Consider the following 26,805-nt stretch of genomic DNA (forward strand, 5'->3'; position numbering starts at 1 on the left):
AATAATCCATATACAATAAAATATAGATATTCATGTCGTAAAATAAACCATTTATATATTTATTATGGATTTATCATAAGAATAAAAAAGAAGAATATTGAATAAGATAGTTGCAAATAAACAAGCAAATATCTAATAGCAGACGGCCTATTATATGGTGATATACGTACGATGAAGTAAAAATATTACTTCTCTCACGGATCAAATTTCATGCATAAACGATTGAAATCAATTAAAAGCTATGAAAATTTTAATTATTGACAGCAAAGTAAATTTTTTTATTATTATACAATGCTCTCATATAATTTATTTATTAATAAATAAATCAAAATAAACTTTTTTTATATATAATTGCTAATTATTAATTTAATTTTAGAATCAAATAAATGATTGTTTTAATAAAATCAAGAATAAATATATAAATATTAGTAGTTCGATTGTGATCGATAATTAAAATTAAAATAACATTATGTAATTAATAAACAATATTAAATAAAGAAATTTAAAATTTTTTAAATTTAATTATAATTTCGAAAATTATAGATTTTTCTATATTCAATACATTCCCATTCTGAAAATCAAATGTAATTTATTTAATAACTGAAAATTTTAATTTAACAAAATATTTTTAACATTTGAATAAATTTTTATTGAAAATCTATTTTATAAAGATATCTTTGTCAGTATGTAAAATATAAATAAATATAAGACTGAATGTCATTAAAACAATTATTATACTAGAATTTTCATACAAAAAGTATTGTAAAATTATAGTCGCAAATGAATAATAAAAATTATATAATATTTATTATAAATTTTGTTTCAATTGAGATTGCTATTTTAAAACTAATGAATTCTATACAATGATTTTTAAAAAAGAAACGTGTCGAATAGAGTATTATGCCTTTTAAGAATAAATTATTTTTTATAAACAATTACACGCAAATTATTCAAGATAATAATAATACTTATAAATTCGTTATATATAAACATGAATTTAAAAAATGTGAATAATAATTAAAATACATGCGACAAAAAATATACATAGAAAAAATTATGACGCTGATCTTCAAGCTAATGTGTTTTACTTTGGGTATATCATTACTTAATGGATATATAATTTTATATAAATTTAAACTTGTAAAATTTATTTTTAATAATTTGATAATTGTTTAATATCACAAATTAATTATTATATAGAACTAATCACAGTTGGTATAATTTTTTATATCTCTTATTCAAATTTAATTAATTATATTATTCTTCTATTTCTCATTTGACCTTTAAAATGTATTATACTAATAATAGCTTCAATCAATGTATTTAATTCTTTACTAATAAGAATCGACTTTATTATTTTTACAATCCAACTTTTATTATTGTTAAGTGATGATTACTAATTCTTAATTATGTATCTCAACTTTTTTATACGTAAATTATATTACAAAATTGCATTGGATAATTCTGGAACTTTAGGCATCTCACATTATATATGCATTAGTAAGACGAGATGGCAGTTTTCAATTAAAAAATATCGTATTTAATTGAGAGACTATCTAAACACTTGCCACAAGTTGTTTTACAATGTTTATTTCATAGTTTTAAATGATAAATATTTAATCAAAACATCAAAAAAAAAAAACAAAAAAAATTAATGGTTAAAAAATTGGTTTTATCCAAATTATAATATTTGCAAGTTATAAACTATTAAATTATTATTTAACTAACTGAATATGAATCATAATGAACAAAGTTTACATTTTATAAATATTTAAAATCCAAAACACTGCCGAACTTGAATAATAATGTCTACAGTATTTTAAGCATAATTTAATAAAACAAAAAGTTGTCAATATCAAATTAATGAAAAGTAGTTTTCCATGTTGCATTAGCGATGAATAAACTATTGATAGAAATTTTAACAGGATTAAACAAACGTTCACAGTATTTGGCACCAAGTAATTAGTACAATTTCTTGTAACGCAAATACCATATAATGCATACTTTTATATCAGTAAGGAAATTGAATAATAAGTGAACGTATTATATAGCATTAAATGAGATGGCAATTTTTATGAATTAAGAATTTAAATTTAAGAATAAATTTTTTTTGTAATAGATGTTAAACTTAAAATAATTAATAATATCATCATATAAACAATAAACTAATTAAGTAGATCATATTTTAAGTAAACTAAACAAATATATATTTACATAAATTATAAAATACATATTTAATATCCAAACTAATGTCGACGATATCTATCCAATTTTCATCTTAACGATGTTGAATTCTTGTTCGATATTTTAATCCGTATTAAAAATATAAAATGAAATAATAAATATTGATGAATATATAAATACAGATAATATAGACAAAAATAATATAAAATTAATATAGTGACGCAAGATATACAAAAAAAGATCTATGCGACAACCGATGATGTTTCATCCTTTATCTGCAGTGATGGGACGAAGATAGCATTAAAAAATGTATGCGATGGCCTTCCTCACTGTATCGATTCATCCGATGAGACGGCCAAGCTGTGCCACCATATCGTGTAATATTTTTATAATATAAATTTATATTTTAAATAAGATCTTTAATTATCATTTTTAATTTAGTGTTCAACATTTTATACGCATATGATTCAATAAATATTTCAAATTCTTATATGTTATATGTCAATGTAATCAATACTAAAATTATCTATTATTATATATTCAAATAGCATTGAGAAAATTAATATATTTATAAATTTTTATCATTATAAGATTTATTATGTAAGATATATTAAAAACAACGATATTATAATAGAATCATAATACATTTAAAATAAATATAAAAGTATGTCTAAATTTTAAATTTAAAGTACACAAAAATTATTGTTTACATTAATGTAGAACACAGATTTTAAGTCACGTAATATAAATATTTTAATATCTAATATTGTTGAAAATTATAAAAACATTATTTTAAAATAAAGTTATTTGTAACAAATTCGGTTGAAATTTAAACATATTGAACCAATACCTAATAGTCTGTTTTAGGATCTTTATCCAGCAATTCGTTTCGCATTTAGTCAACATATATAATATATCTATACATAATATTTCTTTTCAAAGTTTTGTAAATATTAAATAACATTAAAAATACAAATATTACTATATAATATAAATTTTGAAATAATTAATTATTTGAAAATACATATTTATATTCTTAAAATTTTAAAAAGTTTGAAAGAATGAGAAAATTAATTATCCAAATTATTGATGAATTGTCTATAAAAGTGAAATATTATTACTAAAATATGAAATTGAATTAACAATGTATAAAAATTTGTATTATGTAGAATACCTAATGGAATACCGAATGGAATCATCGGATCCATAAAATTCATAATAAAGAACAAAAATTATGACTTTTTCACTGTCAAATAGAAGATATAAATTTACATTATAAAGATGTTAAAACTTTTGAAAAAAAATTTTTAAAATAGAAATAATTCATATTAAATTTTTCAATATTTATATATTATATTATTGAAATAGTCGATTTATTTAGAAAAGAATATCAATGATCTGAATTATATATGTAAATTATCGATTTTCGATATCATAAGCTTTGGTTTATTATAATTATTGTATACACGAGTTATTTATTATTTATTGTTATATCCAATATTTTATTAAATATAGTTATTTATTAATATATATTTCATATTTGATTACTTTATTAATAATAATTATTATTATAAAAAATATTTTTTAAATTAAAAGTGAAATTTCATTTTTTTGCAAACTAAATAATATTAATAAGTACATTTCTTTTCAACTACTTTACAGATTTATGTTTGTAATGATATTATAATCAACAAAACTAATTTTAGCGGGAATACATATTTGATTTAAAGAAAATTATGTAATTATTGTATCAAATATATTGCGAATGAACAAAAGAAATACTATTATGTTTAGATGTCCTTTAACAACATATAAATGTGCTTATGGAGCATGTATATCGCGTAGTAGACGCTGCGATGGATTTGTCCATTGTATTGATGGAACTGACGAACTTTTCTGCAATAATGAAACAGATTGTGCAGATCAAATGTTTCACTGTTTTACATCATTAGAATGCATATCACTGTCTATGATTTGTGATGGTATGATTAATTTGTAAACAATACTAAAATAACATAATTAATACGCAATATATAGTCACAATTCTATTAAATATACTGTTAATAGTAATAAATGTATTTGATTAATAATAAATTTGATTAACTAATAAAAAAATTGATTAACAAAAAATAAAATAAATATATTTGATTAAATACTTCTATCTAATAACTTTAAATTTATTAGATTTTTACCTTTATACCATATTTATTTTCATGTTTCAATTATTGTAATTTTCAATCAATTATTACTAACATATTAATCAATTCATTATATACTTAATATATAATTATCACTTATAAAATTATTATTATATAAGTATTTAATTACAATTAAATATATATAATAAAATAAAAATATGAAATTTAAAAAATAATTATATTTTATATTTTTAATAATAATATTTATAGAGTCCAATTGCAAAAATTAATAATTTTTTTGTCACAGATATCTTTCATTGTTTTATTTGTTTATATTTATTATAAATTTGGGGTATTAATTAATTATAAAATAATTTTAAAATTTTTAAAACATACAAGTTATTTTTAATAAAAAGCAAAAATTTTACATTTTTCAAGGTTTTGTAGACTGTGTTGATCAAAGCGATGAGAGTATAGAAATTTGTCAAAATTATGTTTGTCCTAATCATACATTTAAATGTTCTTATGGTGGATGTATTCATGATGAAATTGTTTGTGACGGTATTAAAGATTGTATTGATGGCAAGGACGAAGCTAAAGATTTATGCACTGCACTTAACTGCAAAAATGACGATTGCCGAAAATATACTTGCAAGTATGATTTCTGTTAATAAAATGAATCAATCTTTTACAATGCAAAATGCATTTAAATTTTCATTTATAATAATAAATGCAGTTTTAGTCACTGTTCTTGGAGCAAATTTTTTTCAGTTTTCGTTGAAGTTCACAAATACGTTAAATGTAGCTCATTTTTGATAAGAATTAAAAATTAAAATTGTAATAACGAAGTAAATAAAAAATTTGAAATGCTACAATATTACGTAATAAAAAATCAGGAATTAAAAATGAATTTAGTAATTGTTATTTTTTATAATATATTAATAAAGAATTAACGAATAAATATTTATTTTATTAATACCGATTCCCATGTATATATACATGAATTATTTAATTTTGATCATTTATAGAATAATACAGAATTGAAAATATAAATAATTTGAAAATATAAAATATTGTAAATAATTTTATATTTAAATAAAATTAAAATAATTTACGATGTATCAAATTCACATTAAAAGTGAATTATTAGTGGATAACTAAATAATGATTTATTTATTTCGATTACAGGTAATACTTATTAAAATGTATATCCTATTATAGATGTTTTTACGGAATAGTACAATTTTACTAACAATTTATTAAATAAATTTCTATTGTCTAAGGTATATAAAATAAATAACAAATTTTTTTTCTTTTTTTCATTTTTCCTAATTTTTAGTATTAACTTATTTTACTAACTAGTTCCATAGTAATTGTAAAAAATACTTATAAGATTAAATAAATATATTCATATCATTCACAAGAAAAATTTATGATGTAAAATGTATACATTTAGTATATAGAAAACGTTTTTAATATTTTTATTCAACAAATAAAGTTGAAATTTGTAATAATTTGAATAACTCTTTATTGTTACAGAAATGATGAGTTTAGTTGTGAGAATACTGGCCAATGTATTCCAATGAATAAAGTTTGTGATGGTACACATCAGTGCCAAGATGCAACGGACGAAAAAAGCGATATATGTAAAAATCGTAGGTATGCTACAATAATTGTATAGTAATTTTATAATATAATGGCATATAAAAATATATATTTTAAGTAAATATTATATTTAAAAATCATATTAATGAATGTAAAAATTATTATTATTATACAATATATACAATAAAACTATTATTCAATTACATAGTTATAAATAAATGTATTTATTTATATCATATTTTAAAAACTTTTCAAAGTGTAAACAAATAATATTTTATAAGTATAATAATAAACTATTTCATTATATATTAGAAAAATATTTGAAATTTGTAGCAGAATCATTTATTAATTAATAATCTGTTTTAGAAATATTTTTAGATTTTTTATTTAAAATCTACTTTAGATTTATTTTTTAGATACTTTGTTAGATGTAAAAAAATTTTAGTAAGAAATCGATTTAAGTTGTTCCAAAGATTACTTTCGTTGCGCTTATGGTGGCTGCGTACCGTCAAGCTCACAGTGCAATCTTCGTGCTGATTGTTATGATTGGAGTGATGAGGATGACGATACATGTGGGAATTCATTACCAGAAGGTGCATGCAATCTTCCTCTTGTAGAACCTGGAACATGGTACAATGTCGGAAATTGCGAGCGTTGCCGCCCTGGTAGTACAGTACCAGAACTTACAAGACTTGAATTTAATTGTTATGGAAATACAAGCATAGAGGGTGCCAGTATAGCATACTGTCAAGGTAGTCGATGGCTTCCATCTCTTCCTACTTGTTTAAGTGGTAAACATTCGCCATCAAAATTTCTATTATACTTGCTATAAAGATAGGATGTTAGTATTTCCGAACAAAATTATGAAGTTTTTATTATAACTCAGTTACAAATAAGATAATACTTAAAATACTTGATATTATTCAAATAGTTCCTATAAGAATTTTCTTATTTTTTTAGTATAAAATTATTTTTATTTTATTGAGCTATTTTATAAAGTTTGTACAAAAATAATTAAGTATTGTTTAGTATAGTAAAGATATACAATCTTAAGAATAATGTTTAATGTGAAAAATGCATTACTATTGTGTTCTTGGTATATTATAAATTTTATATATAATAAGTTATATACATTATGTTTATTTGATAAGGATGTTATAATAATTTACAATGTAAAAAAGCTTTTAACTGTTGAAATTTTTAATAAAAAGTAATCGACAAAATTAATTGTAGTAATGATTAATCTGATTATAGCTTCTAGCACAAAGAAATGTCCCATAGTAAATTCACCTGGAGCGATACAATACTGTGAAATAAAACAGGGTGTCAAAGCAGGTTTAACATCTTGCAATCATCCGGCATCAATTGGTACAAGAATATCATTGAAATGCCATCATTTCTATGAAAGAGAACGAGGCTCGTCTCATATAACATGTTTACACGATGGTACTTGGAGCCAAATACCTCTCAGTTGCCGACCAACTTGTGGAATAAGAACATCAGCATGTAATTTAATTTAAATTTTATTGTTTTATATCATTCTTGCTTCAAATAAGTATATAAAAATATTTTCCAAATGAAATACACGATAAATATTTTAATATCACACAATGATTCAATATAACTTTGCAATAAAACTCTATAATGTAAAATTAACAGTACGAAAAAATATGTTATGTATAATACACTTTTATTTAAAGCAAAACAGAAATTAATTTGTTAAATTGTATTTAAAGGCACATATTTGTATTGATTTTATTACAGTACATTAATAATTAAGTTATCATTAATATAATCTCGTTTGAATAATTTTTAAGAAGCTGAAGAATAATTGAAAATTTACTCAATACTTAAAATGTTTGGCTTTATTACGCATCTGATAACTTTTGTTTATGGTTAACATATATTTCAAATATAAAAATTTCAGATGGAATTGTTCTTTGCATTTGTTTGAGTTTTAATAAAAATAAATGAAATGTTCTTAATACAAGAAATTGATTAATATTTATTATTCAGTAATAAATTTATAAATTAGATAAATTTATGAAAATTAACAAAAATTTTTATTTATATTAAAAAATATTCTATATCTATATATACTATGACAAATTTGTCATCTTTTTTTAATAACTGATTTTAAATTAATATAGAATTTTATATGACTTTGTAATTATAAGAAATTAAATTTTCATTTAATTAAATATTTAAGAAAAGTTTTTATAATTACTAACATGATCATATATAATAATATAATTATAATAGTAGCAACTATGATTATAAGAGGTTGGAAACCATCACCTAAAGAAGATATTCCATGGCATGCAACGTTATTTTCTTATGAAAATGGATTATGGAATTTCTTTTGTGGGGGTACGTTAATAACTGAAAAAATTGTGCTTACAGCAGGTCACTGCATTTGGAAAACTTCACCTGACACCATCAAAGTAAACATATTTTTGTCCATATTTTAAATAAAAAAAATCTGCTTAATTCTTCTAATGTTGAAAAAATTAATATTGTTTTTTCTAAAACACTCAATTTTATAACATAAAAAAACTATTTTTAAAATAATTTTTAAATATTTAAATACAAGTAAATATAATTTTTATACAGGTGTTGTTAGATAGTAATTCAAGTAATTTTACAAATCAAAATAAAGAAACTCAGATACGAGATATTGATCGAATTGAACTTCATGGCTCGTACCAAGACTATGAAGGAAATTATGGTTCTGATTTAGCCTTGTTAATTTTTAAAAATCCAGCTTTAATAAATCCCCGTGTGCTTCCTGCTTGTATTGATTGGTCCAGCCGATATGATGTAACTCAAAGAATAGGTGAAGTTGGTTTCATTGCTGGTAAGTTAATAATATTGTTTTGAATAAGTTTAAATTTCTCAAAAAGAAACATTCAATTACAAAAAATATATCAAAATCAGTTGTTAATATATTGCTAATAAATTTAAATGAATACATTTTATTTATATTTTAATATATAATTAATATTTTAATTAACATGGTAAAAATATAAATAATTGCTTGAACAGAAGTGTTTTAATTTTTCCTTTAATCTAATATTATTTTCAACAATTTAAACTATATTATTTAATAATCACAATTAAAAATCATGTTAATTTTCAATGTAAATATCGCACTAATGATAAAATTATAGATTTTTTAATATAATGATTACAAAATAAAACTAAATAAAATTCATTGCTCTTATAAATCAATTTTTAATAAATAATTTAAATAAATATCATTACAGGAATGGGTGTAACCGAAAACGATACATTCAGTTCGAATTTACGAATAGTCTCTGCCCAAATTATATCTGAGGATGTCTGTCGTAAGAAAGAAATGCCAGATTTTCGAAAATACTTAACCTACACATCTTTTTGTGCTGGATGGGCTAATGGAACTGCTGTTTGCAACGGTGATAGTGGTGGTGGTTTTCTTTTACAACGACCTAATACAAATATTTGGGAGGTTCACGGAATCGTTTCTTTGAGTCCTAGACGTTTGGGTGGCTTTTTATGTGATCCAAATTATTACACTGTCTTTACAAAAGTATGTCTTCATGAATATTTAGTATTCTGTATTTACTATTCATTACATATAAGTATACTGTTTTCATGGTATCTGTCATAGCAGTCTAAATACTGATATCTAATTGATTTTTTTTATAAATTTTAAGTCAATTATGTTAACATATAGTAGTATTGGTATCATGTATTATTATAGATAAGTATTATGTATTATATTATATGTCATATGAAGATAATTATACTAACTTGTTTCTTTATGTAATTCTATTATTATAAAATGATTGTGAACGCGAACGTTGCGAATATATCTTCGTTCTTTCAATTAATTTCTATTGGAATTTGAATTATTATTTTTCGTATACGCGTTAGTTTGAAAAATATCCATTCGTGTAATGAATGTTCTCCCAATAAAAATATTATCTACACTTTTTAAAACTCATCTAATTATAACTAAGGTATAAGACATTAAACACGTAATTAAGTTTGAATCTTATATATATAAATAATTAAAATATCTAATTCTAGAAACAATTAAATATTTTTGCTTACTAATCTACCTAAATCTATTTTTGGAATAAAAATTCAATATTAAAAACAGTATGTATATATATATATATATATATTTATATATATTGTTGAATCTAAAATTTTTACATACGTATGAACTTGCAATATAATAAAAAAATGAGATTACCTGTATGAACCAATTTAATTTTTAAAAATACTATTATTATTTATAATTTAATAGGTATCACCATACATCAACTGGATTAAAAAAATAGTGTATTCCATTTCAAACAATGAAGAAAAATATTTAGATAATATTTTGATATCCAATAACAATAATGTAAATAAGAAAAACTGTTATACTATTAAAATACTTTTATATTATATTCAATTTAGTTACAATTTTAATTATTAATAAATATTTCTATTGAAAGTAATTTTAATTTACTATAGTTCTAACATTTAATATAATACTTCGTGTAGAAGAAATGATGTTCAAAGATTGGTTGTATATAATTTCTTTATATTAGTAGATAAATTTAATGTCTACTAAATAATAAATATTTATTTTATTTTATTAACAACAATAATTAAAAATTCTAATTTGAATACTAATGTGATCAATTAATATTTATAGATAGGGAAAAGAAGTAATGAGAAGTCGAGAAGATAATTAATTAAATATTCCTAAAACGATTTCCAAAATAGAAAAGGTGGTCAAAAACAATTCGAAGATAATAAATAGATGTGAGGAGTACATCATATAAGAATAGTATTTTCTGTTAAAAAGTGAATACATAAATAAAAAAACTTTTAATTGAACTATTTAAGCTATGAAATGAATTCTTTATGTAATGTATATAATTAAAAGAATAAAAATAACTAAGTTAAACATTGAACTAATAAATATATACTTGATCAAATCATTACATATTATAAAATTCTAAGTATGCTTTTGATGTAATGAGATATTAAATTTATTTGGTATTAATGCTTTTAATTAAAATAAGAAAATAAAACTCAACCATAATTTATTTAAAAATTTTGAAGGTATGTTTACTATAAAATTTTTTTTATAACCTGCATGAAAAAACAAAAATGGTGCCTTCATTACAAAGCATGTGTTTCTTACAATAATCTCTTTTTTATATAACCACAACTATATGCATATATATAATCGTAGTTTTTAAATGAACACATATAATAAAATATACATAAATAACACAGTTATTTATATGATTTTTATTTTATACATTTTTTTAATATTTATTTTTATTTATTCATATTAGTAAATATAAAATAAAAAATATTTTTAAATATAAATTCAATTACAAAACTTAATATAAGTATTATTTCAAATTCATTTTTGCACATATATAAAAATATATTTTATAGTTTTTATTTATGTGCACTGATATTATTAGCAATTGAAAAATCAAATATACCTACAATTTGTTTACATGTGGTTTAATAAATCAAACTATATTGAATGCTTAGTAGTCATATAAAAATATTAAAATTTTAATATTTTAATATTTTTAAAAAACTGATTTTATAGAAATAGAAATAATAGAACATATAATTATTTCAATTTTATTAATATTCATATGTTTATATTTTATATTTTATATTATGAATTAATAAACTTTTGTTACACTGATTTTTAATGAATTTATTTTTGTTTTACTAATATTATATAATGAATGTTGTTAAACAGGTGCCTTGAAATTTATATAAAAATTATATTATCTAAAATTGACTATTGAATTGTGAAGCACAATTTGAACCGTATTTTTATAAAATATTTAATTATTTTTCACTTTAAATTATATATCAAATAAATAATACTAAGATATTAAAATCGATATAAATGATATATTCTAAAGCTCTGAAAAATTTAATCAAACAATTTTCGTTTAAAATTTATTCATTCATCAAAGTTTTACATAAAACGCATATCGATTGAAATTTTTGTTTACAAATTTACAAAAGTTAAAAATATTAATAAGAAGAAATTGAAATATTGTATTAAACTGAATATATTAATATGTATTTTTCCTACTATTATAAGTATAATTACATTTGTGGTACCACAACTTTATAAAAATTAGTCATTACTTCATACAAGCCGATTAATGTATTATCTACAAAAATAATATAATAATTTAATATAACTCTCATTAAATATATTATTAGCTGCTTTATTAACAACTTCCAAATTTGGTATAAGAGATTAATAGAAAGTATTGGTTAATCGTTAAATATGCATATTATAGTTTCATAACTACATCTACACTTTGTATGACAGTACACTTAAATCAATTTTATAAAAATATAGTTGAGGCATAATTCTTATGCATTTAAAGTAAGCCTCAAATAATAATTTTGAAAATTTTATTATATTAATTGATAAATTATATATAAAATGTATGAATTAAAACAATACAGTTAGCAAAATATCATAAAAATAAATATCTTTATTAAAAGTATACATTTTATTTTCAACTTTTATTAAACTTTAAGGAAAAATTTACTTGAGCTATTGTTAAAATGCATCCCTGAAAACATATTTGTCAAAAATGGTAAATAATTTTGGCAATTAATTCTTATGTATTAATTATTTATTGTAAAATGATTTATTTAAATATTTTTTACAATAATAAATATTTTAAGTAAGCACCAATTATCATAAATATAAAATATATTTACTACTATTGCTAAGATAAATAGTAATAAAAATACTTTTTCTTTAAATTATTGAATATTTGAAATTTTTAAAACAATTTGTTTGTAAAATATATATATATTTATAACAAAATATTTTATTTTAAAACAATGTACAATAATTTATGTTTTGTTCAACTTATAATAAGTCGTATTATAAATATTCTATATTTACAATTAAATAAAAATTCAAATCAAAATATATTTTATAAAATAATTAAACCAGGAATCTTTGACAAAATATGCTTTAAGTTCACAAAATGAAAAATATATACAAATTAATCGTTAATATTATATATAAATATATATAATATATAAGATCGGCAAATAAATTATTTGAAACTTCTAAAACCTGTACATAGTTTACATTTTCAGTTTATAAAAAAGCTTGTCAACAATATAAATAATTATTCGTTTGATATTTAATAGATACGTGTTTGTAAAATAATTTAAATTCTCACCCACATGTTTTAATTAGATTCTTAATAACATTTAAAAATATTTTTATAAATTATAAAACTAAAAATAAATCATGGAAAATTAGCTAAATAAACATTATTTGTAAAATTTCAATTAACTATAATCAATTCTGTTTGAGTATTTATTTATTTTGGTTAAATACCATAACATCACATTTTCATTCTTTACATTCATAAAAACTCATCAAATGTGCAATTTGATTTGAAGCACAATAAAGAATAATGTAATTTTATAGATACTTTTTACATCTCGAAAATATTTTTCAGAAAAGAAAATATTTGCTATTTGAAATAAATAAATAAAAGATGACAATTTTGATAATAATTTTAAAATGTATATTATTAAATTGTTTCAATATTAAATTACCTGCCAAAAAAATGATTTCTATTATGTTTCATACTCATATGAAGCAAATAATTTATATTCAGTTGACTGTATTGACATTAGTAATATTATAATTTTAATAATTAATTGGTAGTCACAATAGCATGAAAATCGGTATTTCGTTGCTACTTTCGGCTTTAAAGATTTTTTTCCTGTACTATGTTTCTTCATGAATGAAAATTTGGAATAACGTATTTATACATTTTTTTATCAATTAAAAATATTTGCGAGTTTTCTTGTAAGCAGGATGCATTTAGGTTATAGCCAATAGAATCTCAATTATAAAAAACTCTATGGCAACAATAAAATAAAAAAGTGAATTATATTTATAATTAATAAATAATGCATATGTCACACTTTCCTTTTACGTAATTTCGCCTGCGCTTCTTTTAGTAAGAGGTCGAAAGTATTTTCTTCTTCAGGCTTAAACATACTACCTTTATTTCCTCCAAGTGAATTGTTTGCCACTCCATCTAGTTGATCGATTTAAAGATTAATGAATATAAATTAATATTAATATTAATATTTTTATTAAAATATTCTTTATTCTCTATAATATATAATTACTTCAAGTCCTATTTTTTAATAAAATTATAAAAATCAATTTAAGTGAATTTAAATAATCAAAATTTGGATACTTGGCAAATTCTAACCAAAACTGAAATAATTATAATCACAAAAATATTTTGACAAAAGCTACGATATAATAAATTAGTAATGATTAAAAATATTTTTAATTAATAAATTTAATTAATTTGACCTGAACAAAATAAATATTTAAAAGATAATATGCTTGAATAAATATAGCATAAAATGTAATTTAATTTACAAAAATTGTACCTAATTGAAAATCACTTACAAATTGATATTGTTTATTAATATTTACAAGATTATCTATTATCTAGTTATTATAATTTTAATTCACATGTTTTTATTGTGTATCTAAATTAAATTGACTTTAAAAATAAACAAACAATTTTTATTTTGTTACTATTAATATGAATCTCGAATATAATTAATTTTCTTTATTTGATATTTATGAATACAGTATTGAAAACAATATCCATCCAAATATTTTTAAAACAAAAAATAATTTTTCAATATTGACCAATATGATAGAATTTCAGGTCTTTTATCATACAGCTTAAAAGATGTATAAGTCATAGTAAAAAATAAAATATTTATCAAAACTGTACACTGTAAAATAAAAATGAAAATTTCCGATAGTTAAATTTTCATGAAATTCATGGTTATAATTGAAAAATACTAGTAAATGATACTTTAGATAACAACAGAAAATTAAATTTTTTACAAGAAATTATTTAGTAACAAATAGAGTTAATTTATAAATAATACTTTCAAACTGTATATATATATATATATATATATATATACACACATACATATACCTACACAAATAATGAAAGAATTAATGTAACGATTTTGCACAATATCCCACATTCATTATTAAAATTCGTAGAAATATTAATATATATTATGATAGATTAGTATAATGTAGATTATAAAAATATTGGATATCACAATATGACTAAGTTGTAATTATGTTTTTTATAGTCCATAAATATCATAAGCTAGATCTGATCATGAATAAAAATATATAAATAAGAAAATAAATAGAAAATACCACATTAGAGATAAAAATACAAACTATTAGAAATTGTCAACAGATTTTCATCAAAATATTTTTATAAAGAATCCCAAATGTTATTAAAACGGATTGTACTGAACTTAATTAAAATTTTAACTAATTATTACCAACATTTTCTATGAAAGTACACAGTAAGTTGAATCAATTAATACTTTTTATTTTATAAATAATTTAAAAATTTATTTTAACAATCACTGCTTTTTTATTTCCATTCATAGTTTAACAGATATGGATAGCACAAACTAGAATTTTCGTGTCAAAAAGTATTGTCTAAAAGTATAATATATTTTTTATAAGTGTTCAAATTTTTATTAAATTTGAAATAATAGAAATGGAAAAATCGCTTAAAACAGATATTGAATTTCCTAAACCAACTTACCAAGATCAGCATATTTTACTTTACAAAATGCTCTGCGACCACCAAAACACAAATCATATCTAGGTAGTGATGGATCATCATTGCCATGCTCTACTGCTTCGTAAGCATCGTTTTTATACGCAAACGTTACAAATCCATAGTTATGCCTAAAAATAATATTTCATGTATATATTTATATTTTATTTAATTAAAAGTAAATTTTTCGCTATTTTAATCCGCTCAATCACTATTTCAGTAAAATTTGTTTCAGTGTAATAGAATTTTTATAATAATATTTGTTTCCATAATTTTATGTGACGGTTGCGCGAGCGTATGAATATGTATGAATATGTATTCATATTAATACATTTTTGCTTGATATTTTAAGACAGACAGTGATTGAACTTCACTTTTAATGCATTTAATCCAATGAATGTTTGATTTCATAATAATTTATTATTATTATTTATTATTATTTTTTATTACATTACATAAAAAAGTTTAATAAAGAAAACAAAAAAATGTAAGTATTGTTTTAAATACATTTTCTACAAAAATTTATTTATATGAAAATTTATTAAAATCAATGCAATTTTTATGCTTCATTTAGATTAAGTTATTGTAAAACTTCGAAGTAAGCTTTCCAAAAATTAAAATTAATTTTATTTTTTAATTGAACCTATACATAAGCAGCTTCATTTATAAAATGTGAATTACAGAAATTTAGTAATATATTTAAATAATATAAAAATATTAAGTAATATGTACATATTTTATACTCTCATCAATAATTTTTAATTGATAATAAAATGCTTAAACACTAATAAAATAATTTGCAAATGTGATTAAAATATTTTGTTAATTACCTTGTATTTAACCATTTCCTAATTTGCAATTATTAAATAATGTAAATATCAACTTTATAAACTAATACTTTTATATTTCGCAACAAAATATAAAACTAGAAAGCTGTAAAAGCATTAGCGTTTATATACTCTGATTTCAATAACTTTCTGCTATACATATAGAGAGAACCTCACTGTATGAATCGTTTTAATTTCTGTAATAATTGTATTTTAATTATAAACTTATTTTTGTAATTGCTGTTGTGTAATAAACTAATTTCTATACATGTCTAATAGTGTCTATATAAATCATATCCAAAATAAATATTTACGTTCGAAACGTAGAATAAAGAGCTCAGAAAAGATGCAATTCAAAACACATTATAAAATTTATTGATTTATCCTATATTGTTTTATGAATTATGTATTCGTAATAGTACTAATATTAGATACAATACTAATAAAACTATAGCAACATTATATCATAAGTAACACTAAATGATCATAATATCCATACTGTTTAAAGGCTGAAGATATTTAATGTACTTATTAATTAGTTAAATTTTAATTCATTATATAAATATATATATATATTAATATAATTAATTAATGAATTAATATAATTTTTAAATACTATTAGGATGATTTTATTCAAAATAATAACACAAGTTTGAAATTATTATCTTAAAACTATGAGAATAGTTTTCAATAAGAAATAACTATAATTGAATAATTTAACGATATTCATAATAATTTTACAACTTAGAATAGTTGTATATCAAAATCTAATAAGAAATTACGACCATTTAAGATAAGCTATATTTTTTACGTTATGAAATAAATAAAGGTTTAATTCTTATACTAACTCCTTATTGAAGAGATCTTTGAGCTAATAGAACGATGAGGATTACAATATTGATTAGCAGACTTAAAATTTTTTAAAAACAAATCGAATTAAAATTTATAATGAATAATTTAAAAATTTTATAATTAAAAAATATAATCTATTTTAGTAGTTTTATTATTGTCTTTGTTGTGATGTATTATTTAAAAAAATCTACTTTAAAAGTTTTTCATTTGAATATAGAATAAAATATTATACAATACTATTATTATTGTTTATTAAAAACTTTTATTAAGAGTCGTTAAAATTTTACTAAATTAAATGTTTATATTAAATATTACAAGAACAAATATTTATGATGTACAGTATCAATCTATCATCATATAAAAAAATATCGTTATTATGTATAACCACATTTAATAATAAAAACTTTTAAATTAATTACAAATAAAAATATTTTTTTTTTAATTACCGTTTTTAATTTTTAACAATAAATATATTTTGTATTAATATAAATTTATTAATTTCTAAAAAATCAAACAGTTTAACTCATAACTTTACAATGAAATGAAATACAATTTTTTTGCGCAGTTTTTTATTATTTTAAATTATAAAAATACACAATGTATTTATCTAAGTATCCATATAATTTTTATTTCATATAAAAATATATAATAGTTATTCATTTATTTTGTATGATGATAAATGTTTGGATTTTTTGTGTTTTGTTCTGATTTTATGATACATTTAATTTTACTGACCATAATTGTAATATTTTTAAAAGTACTCACCCTCGCTCCCGAAAGTGTAGACTGATATTAACAACTGGTCCGAAAGTTTCAAATCTTTTTCGTAACTCTGTTTTGGTAATATCATCCTTCAATCGACCGACGTAAATAACTCTTCGCTCCTCTACTTGTCGTTGTTTTTCTTTAATACACCATTCATCATATGAGCGTCTATAAAATGATAATGGAGATCTAATAGTAAAAAATAAAAATTATATTTAAAAAAAGCAGTTAAACAGTTATGTTAATGTGTGTTGCTAAATGTAGTAAACAAGCTGCGTAAAAACATTTAAATCTAATAATCTATATTATCAGACAGCAAATCAGGTAACATTTTATTTGAATTTTATTTACAAAATAATAAGTAAAAAAAAAATCTGAAAAGTACTCAATAAACAAGTCACTGACAAAAAGGAGTTAATTATATGTTCCTAATTGCAACTTCAAACCTAATTTATTTACCTCCAACTACCGAAGCCATGACTATAACCCGATGAATCCTATCTGAGATTATTAAAATTTCGTCTGTATCCACGCCTGTTTCTTTTATTTTTCGACCATTTAGAACACCCAAAAACAGAACGGGGATTAAACCTATGTTATTTTTAATACCATATTAGATTTTTAATTTGTTTATAAAATTTTTATAAAAACTCCAAAAGCCGTATATAATATAAAATTAAAAAATCATTTATTATAAAATTATATTTTTAATTTAATTTAGTGCACTAATAATTTACTCGTATTTGTATGCGTATGTTTATTTGGTAAAATTTAGTAGATTAAAATTGAATTCCTTTTTTTTTGTTTTATAAAACATACAAATAAAATGTTATATTCAATGTTTATCTTTTAAATAAAAGTTGATCTTTATTTATCAAAAGTACTTAATTTTGATTACCTCGAGCTATTGGAGTATCTAGATGACCTTGATCTCGAACTGGAGCTTCTTGATCTCGATCTCGATCTCGATCTTGATCTCGATATTGATATCGATCTTGATATCGATCTTGATAAAAACCTACATCTCATTGAAGATCTTGAGCGTGATCTTGTAATTGATCTCGAACGCGATCTGGAGTGTGATGACCAACTGCTAGTCGAGCTAACGGAACTGCGTCTGTGACTGATCCTTCGTCGCCTTGTATGATGTCTTACACAAGACTTACTTCTACCGCGCGATCTATTTATATATATATCGGTACTCCTGCTTTTGCTTCGAATATCATTGCAATCTTCATCACCATTCTTCGTTCCACTTCGTTTGAAATTATGACTGTGATTACGATTACAACTGCGACTACCACTATGACTACGACTATGACTACGACTGTAAGCATAACTACGATTCTGGCTCGCTGTCCGACGCAAGCTTTGATTAGTATAATCGCGACTTGAATTTTGATTCCGACTTCGGAAACATGAACGAATATGTGTCCGTCTATAAGTATGATGTTTCTGGTCTCGCATGCAATTTATACTGCAAATTAATTGAATTGTTAAGTATCCTAATCTTATAAGAAAATTTGAAAGAAATAAAAGTCAACAAATTGGCAAAACAGTACTTTCATTAAATAGTAATAGATATTTTGATTTATTCGCAACAAAAAGTATAAGTATTTGAATAAATATTTAAATTTATTTTATTTATTTTATCGTAATTGGAATAATTATTACTTGTATTTCTATTCATACCATTTTTATTTCATATTAAAATTCATATACAATAAAAGTAAAGCTAGGTATAAATTTTTAGTCATTTTTTATTGTATATTTTCATGTATCAATAAAACTCAATTGTTAAAATAAATATTTTACTTAAAAAAACAAAATTAAAGATTTATGAAAAAAATATTTATATTAATTTAAATTATTATCACTAATATTATTAGTTAATTATTATTATTATTATTGTTATTGTTGTAATGATAAAATCATTCGTAAAGTTTTGTTATAATAAATATAAAAAATGCTTGTGTCAATAGTATCAAAATTATTAATATATCAATTTAATATTCAAACTGATCTAAATCAAAATTGTTTCATAGATAAATATTTTGTTCATATTATTTTTAATTCAGAATATATGATATAATAATCAATAGTAATTTAAAAGTTTTAATTTTAAAAAGAATTAAAATTTTTATTGACAGTTCAAAAATACCTAATTTTAGACTGACATATCTTGTCCATCATTTAGATTTCAGCTTATTTTTACAAGTTATTATTTTATAAATGTACATAAATATATGTAATATATATATTTTTAAATAAAACAGAACAATTATACATCTTTTTTTTCATATTTATAATAAAACTATAGTATATATTTATTTTTTTAAAACAAGCATGTAATTAATATGCTCAATCTTTTCTTATGTAAACATAAATATGCTGTAAAAATGTAAAAACCAATCAATGCTTGGTTTTTGTCTTAGCAAAAGATAGGTTTTTAGTGCCCAATGATAAGATTTTAATAGAAACATATATTCACCATACCTCTTTGTTTGTGCAGCTTTCTGTTCATTATTTATTAAGTCAATATGTAGTATTTTAATATCATCCTTTAAGATTTTTTGATTGTTAATTTGAATATTTTTTATTTTCTCATGTTTCAACATATTGGCAATGAATTCCTTTTTAATTAGCGTAATTTTATCAACATTAATTTCGTCAGTTATACCCTTACTTATTGGTTGCTTTTGTTCTTGTTTATCTGATTCATGTTTCCTGTTTTGATTTCCATCTTCGTTCTTTTCGAAAGAAAGAATAAAAACCATCTCAGAGGTTTGTATACCTCTATCTCTCGAAGGTTGCTTTGGTTTAAATCTCTGTTCTTCTACTTCTGACTTTAACTTAAGTACTGATACAATCTCTCTCTCAGACAATGCAATATTGTCTAAACTATCATTTATAGGTTCTGTATTTGTTGATGCATGATGAATATATACTAAAATCATGGGTTGTACAAGAAAGTTTGTACGGCTACCATCACTAAGATGTTCACGCCGACTGCGATACTCTGCAAGATTCAATTTCTTACGAACTGGTTTTTTCTCATCTTTAAACAATTGAACATCTGTTGTATCCTCAATAATTATATTTCGTACCTGGTCATTTAGGCTATTTGTTGTTGTAACAATTGATTTTTTTAAATTACTTTTTAATTTATTTTGAGGTATAGTTAGTGCTGGTGGTTTTTTAAGTACTGACACCATCTGTACAAGTCTAGGTGTATCTACTGATTTTGTTTGAGTAAGGACACCTTTTCGCAGTTGAAGGATTCTTGTAGCTAAAGCTGATTGAATCTTCATTTCGTAAATGGGCTTTGATGAAGTCATATTTGTTTTATTTAATATTTTATTTTTGTCTAATAGACTAACTTGGGATAAAGTCTTATTTAATTTTCTTGATTCTTTGGTTGTCATCCCTTGCAATATACATTTTGTAGAGTTAGATGAAAGCGGCTGTTCTTTATTTGTATTATTAATAAATTCAAAGTCGGTATTTTTTTTGGAACTAGTATCCATCCATATCGTTCTAACCGCAACCGCAACTTTACGATTATCATATTTTGCATGTTCACCAGTATTTTTCTTCCATAAATCATTTTGATTACATAACTTTTCTTTAATTAAAATGAACTGTTCATCTTCACTTGGTTTATTAATATATTCATCTTTAAATTCAGACCTTTTGTTACAACTAACACTGCAATTACTAAGCAGTAAATTGGAATTACTACAATAATCGTGATCAAGTTGAACCAATTCGTCAATATATCCATTGGTGTGCAAATTATCTGTAATCTAAAAAAATACCACAAATTTCACTTTTTTCTATTTGGTTTCAGAAAATAGATCAACATATATAAAACATAGATTTAAATTAACTCATAATTTTAATTCTACTTTTGTAAATAATTATAACAAAAAATTGTATTCTGATATGGCTATGAAAACTGTTTAACTTTAATATAAAATTCTCCTCAATTTTAGAAAGATTTAATTACAAAGTTAAATTAAATAAATTTACTTATCACTTTATTTAACATTTATTTATAAGTTATCACTTTATTGCTTAGCAATCTTCAATAACTAAATATTTTTCTATTAATATAATATATTTTGCAATAAATTATTATTAATTTCTATGATGAATATATATCAACAGCATAAAAAAAATATGTATTGGAAAATATATAGTTTTTCACTATAATAAATATATATAATACAAAATAAATTAGCATGCCCATACAAAATTTATCCATTAATTTAGGTAAATTAATAAAATGTATCCAATATACTTAAAAAATATTTAAACGACCTTGAAACAAATTATTAGTTATCACTAATCAATTTTTCATTGTTTAAAATATAGTAAACTATATATATATATACATAATATTTTCTAACAAAAAATAGTTTTAACTCAATATCACAAATAAAAAAGATTTTACGAGTTAAACGTATTTTTTCACTTAACTAATAGTGAATCAAATCCATTAATTAATATCTAAAATATAATTATTTAAATAATAAACAGATAAAAGGAATTACCTGTATCCTATCAGTAAGTGCTTTGGGAAGAGAATTCTGTATATCTTTCAAATTCTGTGAATCAATGAATTTTTCTACAACAGATACTTGGGATTTATTAATGGAAAATTTTGAAGCAATTGGCTTAGAAGTAGCTTTTAGTACATGGGAAGAAATGGAGGTGGCTTCAGTAGCTTCAAATTGCTCTAAAAGGCTCTTGACATCACCAGCTTCCAATACTAAATAAAATAAAATTTTCAATAATGTAATAAATTTTAAATTATATAAAACTATGTAATAGGAAACTGCATTAAAAGAATTTACATTACTATTTAAATTAATTAAAATACTAATATTATAAATTTCTTTATAGTTAAAATATCAAAGAATTTTATGTTTACTTAAACTTCTAAAAGTATTAAACTATATGATCACTAGATGAATATAAAATTATTTAAAAATAATGTACTATATTACTTGATGTTTATCAATTCTCATTAGTTATGAGTTTTAACCATTGTAATAATTTTGAATGTTTTTTAAGACGTTTATTATAAAATTTCATAAAACATATTTTATATTTAAGCTTAGTTTTTAAATATCAATAATTATTAAATCCATATATAATAAAATATAGTTAAATATTAACATAGTATAATACAATATAGTTTTTATTTTTAATTTTATATGAAACATGTACCAGGTTTTTTTGGAGATGTTGACGAAATACTTTGAAAATTACTAGTTTCTTGTATAAATTTTTTAATCTGATCATTTTTGTTTGATTTTTGTAAATTCTTTATACAAGTCTTATCAGATATTTGAATAGCTTTTTTACTTTTTTTGTCTAATATTTCTACTTTATACTTTTTAGAATGTTTCTTTTTATTATTATTTGAAAATTTAGAATTATCTGAATGTAAAGAAATAACTGGAAACGTATCATGCTTAATGTCTAAAGGTCCCTCCTTTACCATGATATCAATTGATTTTGGTTTATTTGATATTCCATTTATACCTGAATTATAAAATAAATATGTTTGAATAGAAACAATTTTTAAATAATATTTTTTCATTATATACAATTATAATATAACTTTATGTATTATAAAATTATATATATTTAATAACGTATTACAAAAATGATTCCAAAAATTATTTAAATATTTTACATTTAATAAACATAAATACAACTAAATCAAATAAGTAATTTCAATAAATATTATAACTATATAAAATGAATATCTTCTATATAAATAATATTAAACCTATTCAAAAACAAAATGAACTATTGTTTTAAATAAAAAAAACACTATAAATTATTCATAAATTAAAATTTATAATGTTTAGACAAACCTAAAGTTTTTGAATTACGTATAAACTGATTAGTTTCATGCTGTCTTCTACTATCCATAAACTCAATCATGGACTTTGTATCTTCAACTGAATCTATTCCTACAACATCTTTGTAAAAAGTAAAATATAAACACTTTGAATATCTATATTGAATACCGATCAATCATTTTATTAATGATAGAAACAATTGTATTTTGATGAAGAATGAAAAAATAAATTATATAAATCATTTATAATCATTTACCTATTTCTTTTTCACTTTGGTCTAGCAGTGACATAGGAGCAGTTTTATAACAATTGATATTGTATTTAATAGAATTACAAATTATGTTATTTGAATGTTTTGGAGGTTCTTCATACATTAAAATATTGTTTGTAACTTTTTCAGTAGATTTTATTGTATTGTCAAGAACATTATTTACTAAGTTTGAATTTATTCCAATATCTAAATTGACCATATCAATATCTTCTTCAATTTCAGAAGCCTATCAAATTTGATTGTTTTATTTATGTAAATAACTGTGCAATGAAATTTATTTCAAAATTTAAACGTAATATAGTGAACCTGTAAATATCCAATATGTTCTTGCCAATCAGTGAGTACTTTTGCAAAGTCTTCCTTGATATTTTCCATTTTTGGAATAACTCCAGCAACTCCAGAAACAGGTAATATTGCAAGATCACCATTGAGTCTGTGCATAAGTTATTATTTCTTTTAATGTAGTTGAATTTATAGTTTAACATAAAATGACACTTAAAACTGAATCATAGTTAGAAAACTATCTTTGTTACAATCAAAATATTTTTATTAATTAAAAATAGTAATATTATTATCATTTATTACTTACTCTTGTTCAGTTTCCCACAATGTACCATCAGTATCAAATCCTATACTTTCTATATAATTAAAATCATCCACCATTCTTACTAATGAACTTTGTGATTCACCCAGTAGATTGTGCTAAATTAAGAATAGTTAATATTTTTCATTAAGATTTTTATCTTTTTATTATTTTTATTTTTATTATAATTTATTTTTAATAAAAATAATTACTTGGTGATCCAAAGATAATGAGAAATCTGAAATATGTTCCTCATCATGAAAATTTAAAAATCCAGTTTCCATGTCACAAATACCCCAATAATATAGATTCAATTTTTAATCTAATTCAGTAACAGAACTGAATAGAAAATTATTATATAAAATATTTATAGAAGATAACATTTTATTGTTCTCGATCATCCAATAAAAATTATTATTTTAATAAAAAATTTTTATCACAACTTTATAATGAATTCAAATTAACTTATATAATATACAGTAGAGCATTAAAAATAAATTATTTAATATTTAACTTCATTCTTATTTAATATATATAAATTAATTAAAATATTTATTTATATATTATACATAATTTATTTAAATACAGTAAAATAATTCAAATTATTAAATGTGAAAATTTTTTCTTTTTGTAGAAATTGTTTATTTCCTATTATGGAATTTTAATTGAATAACTTAATAATTAATACAAATTATTATACATAATTTTTGGATATTGACATACTTACACTTCAAGTTAAAAAATATGTCTATTTATATATTCAACTAATCTTATTACTATTTAGCAATATGGAACTTTGAATACACAGAGAAACATATTGAATAAAAAGTACTGTATATTATTTTATGCTAATAAAACTCTTTTAAACTTAAAAAGAAATAACTATATACAAAAAAATTAATATCGAAAAGTAAAGCAATTATATTTAATATCCGAAAATTATTTAGGTGACAACAATCATGGCAAAAAAACTCGAAAACACGTTGTTACCATGTGGTTATTTTTTAGGTTATGTCGTTGATACAATTTATAAATTAAAGATTAATATATATATATCGATAAAATGGAGTTATTGAACAACGAATATTTGAAAAATAATTAATGCAACAAATATTGAAAAAGTTGACTGAAGTTATTAACAATAAATAATAATTATTTTAAATGTCTTGTTCAATATTTCAGTGTTTAAAACAATAAAAATGGAGGTTAACACACATTAGTTACCGATTGAATGCACGTACGCGTGCACCAGAGAAATATATATATTATAGTATATAGATCAGGCATTGTTACGTTATAATATTTCGGCTACTACTTTTATTAATTATAGGAATGCGAGTACATTCATAATTATGTAAGATTGAAAAGTCATTTTCGTACAATAACACATTTACAAATTCGTAAAAAATTGATGTAAAACGATAATTACGTATATCTGTAATTACTTTACCTTAACTTTCAAACTAACCCGATTGACTAAAAATGTACTCAATAGATAGGTAAGTATCTCCTATTTTAACTTTTTTAACTTTAACTATCGTTCAAATGCACCCCCTTTCGCCGCTCTTTACACTTATATAATATATATATATATAGTGATACAAAATAATAAAAGAAACATGAGTATTATAAAAATTTAATTATTTTCACTTACTACTGTTTATTTATTAACATCAATCCATTACGTATAATTCAACCTTTTAAATAATTGCAATCATAATTATTTAATAGTAAATATGTTATAAATCATAATAAAATGTCAATAATTCTTAATATAACAATTATTATATAATTCAAAAACCTTTGATTTCACATTAATAGATTCGATATAAATATAGCTATAAATATTGGATAGACTTATCATTGGTTCAGAATTGTACATACTCAATAGTAACAAATGTCATTACTGCATGCTTATAATGTACGTTTTCCTCGTATTCAAATACTATTCATTATAAATTATCTATCAAACAACGGAAGTTGGAATGGTTTTTAGT

The 26,805-nt window shown here is 21.1% G+C and overlaps 2 protein-coding genes across 2 annotated transcripts; one reads left to right on the forward strand and one right to left on the reverse strand.

Moving 5' to 3' along the window:
* Positions 1–1,894: 1,894 nt before the first annotated feature.
* LOC105365961 (prolow-density lipoprotein receptor-related protein 1) lies at positions 1,895–10,802 on the forward strand. The gene is made up of 9 exons (XM_011504260.1): positions 1,895–1,958; positions 4,761–4,977; positions 5,862–5,981; positions 6,390–6,718; positions 7,182–7,433; positions 8,190–8,371; positions 8,541–8,784; positions 9,194–9,495; positions 10,618–10,802. Exons 1-9 carry the CDS (start codon positions 1,895–1,897, stop codon positions 10,651–10,653), a joined length of 1,746 nt encoding a protein of 581 aa, XP_011502562.1. The 3' UTR covers positions 10,654–10,802.
* A 2,954-nt stretch (positions 10,803–13,756) lies between these two features.
* Positions 13,757–25,128, reverse strand: LOC105365962 (uncharacterized). Its single transcript, XM_011504261.1, has 14 exons — positions 25,021–25,128; positions 24,815–24,927; positions 24,532–24,658; positions 24,211–24,451; positions 23,967–24,074; positions 23,550–23,628; positions 23,311–23,339; positions 22,632–22,849; positions 20,619–21,881; positions 20,237–20,247; positions 18,974–19,585; positions 18,076–18,264; positions 15,617–15,762; positions 13,757–14,041 (listed from the first exon to the last, which is right to left on the reverse strand). The coding sequence occupies exons 1-14, from the start codon at positions 25,090–25,092 to the stop codon at positions 13,920–13,922; spliced, it is 3,330 nt and encodes a 1,109-aa protein (XP_011502563.1). The 5' UTR covers positions 25,093–25,128; the 3' UTR covers positions 13,757–13,919.
* Between the last annotated feature and the right edge of the window lie 1,677 nt (positions 25,129–26,805).

The sequence above is a fragment of the Ceratosolen solmsi genome, unplaced genomic scaffold (genome assembly GCF_000503995.2).
Source record: "Ceratosolen solmsi marchali unplaced genomic scaffold, CerSol_1.0 scaffold19, whole genome shotgun sequence".
Taxonomy (NCBI): domain Eukaryota; kingdom Metazoa; phylum Arthropoda; class Insecta; order Hymenoptera; family Agaonidae; genus Ceratosolen; species Ceratosolen solmsi.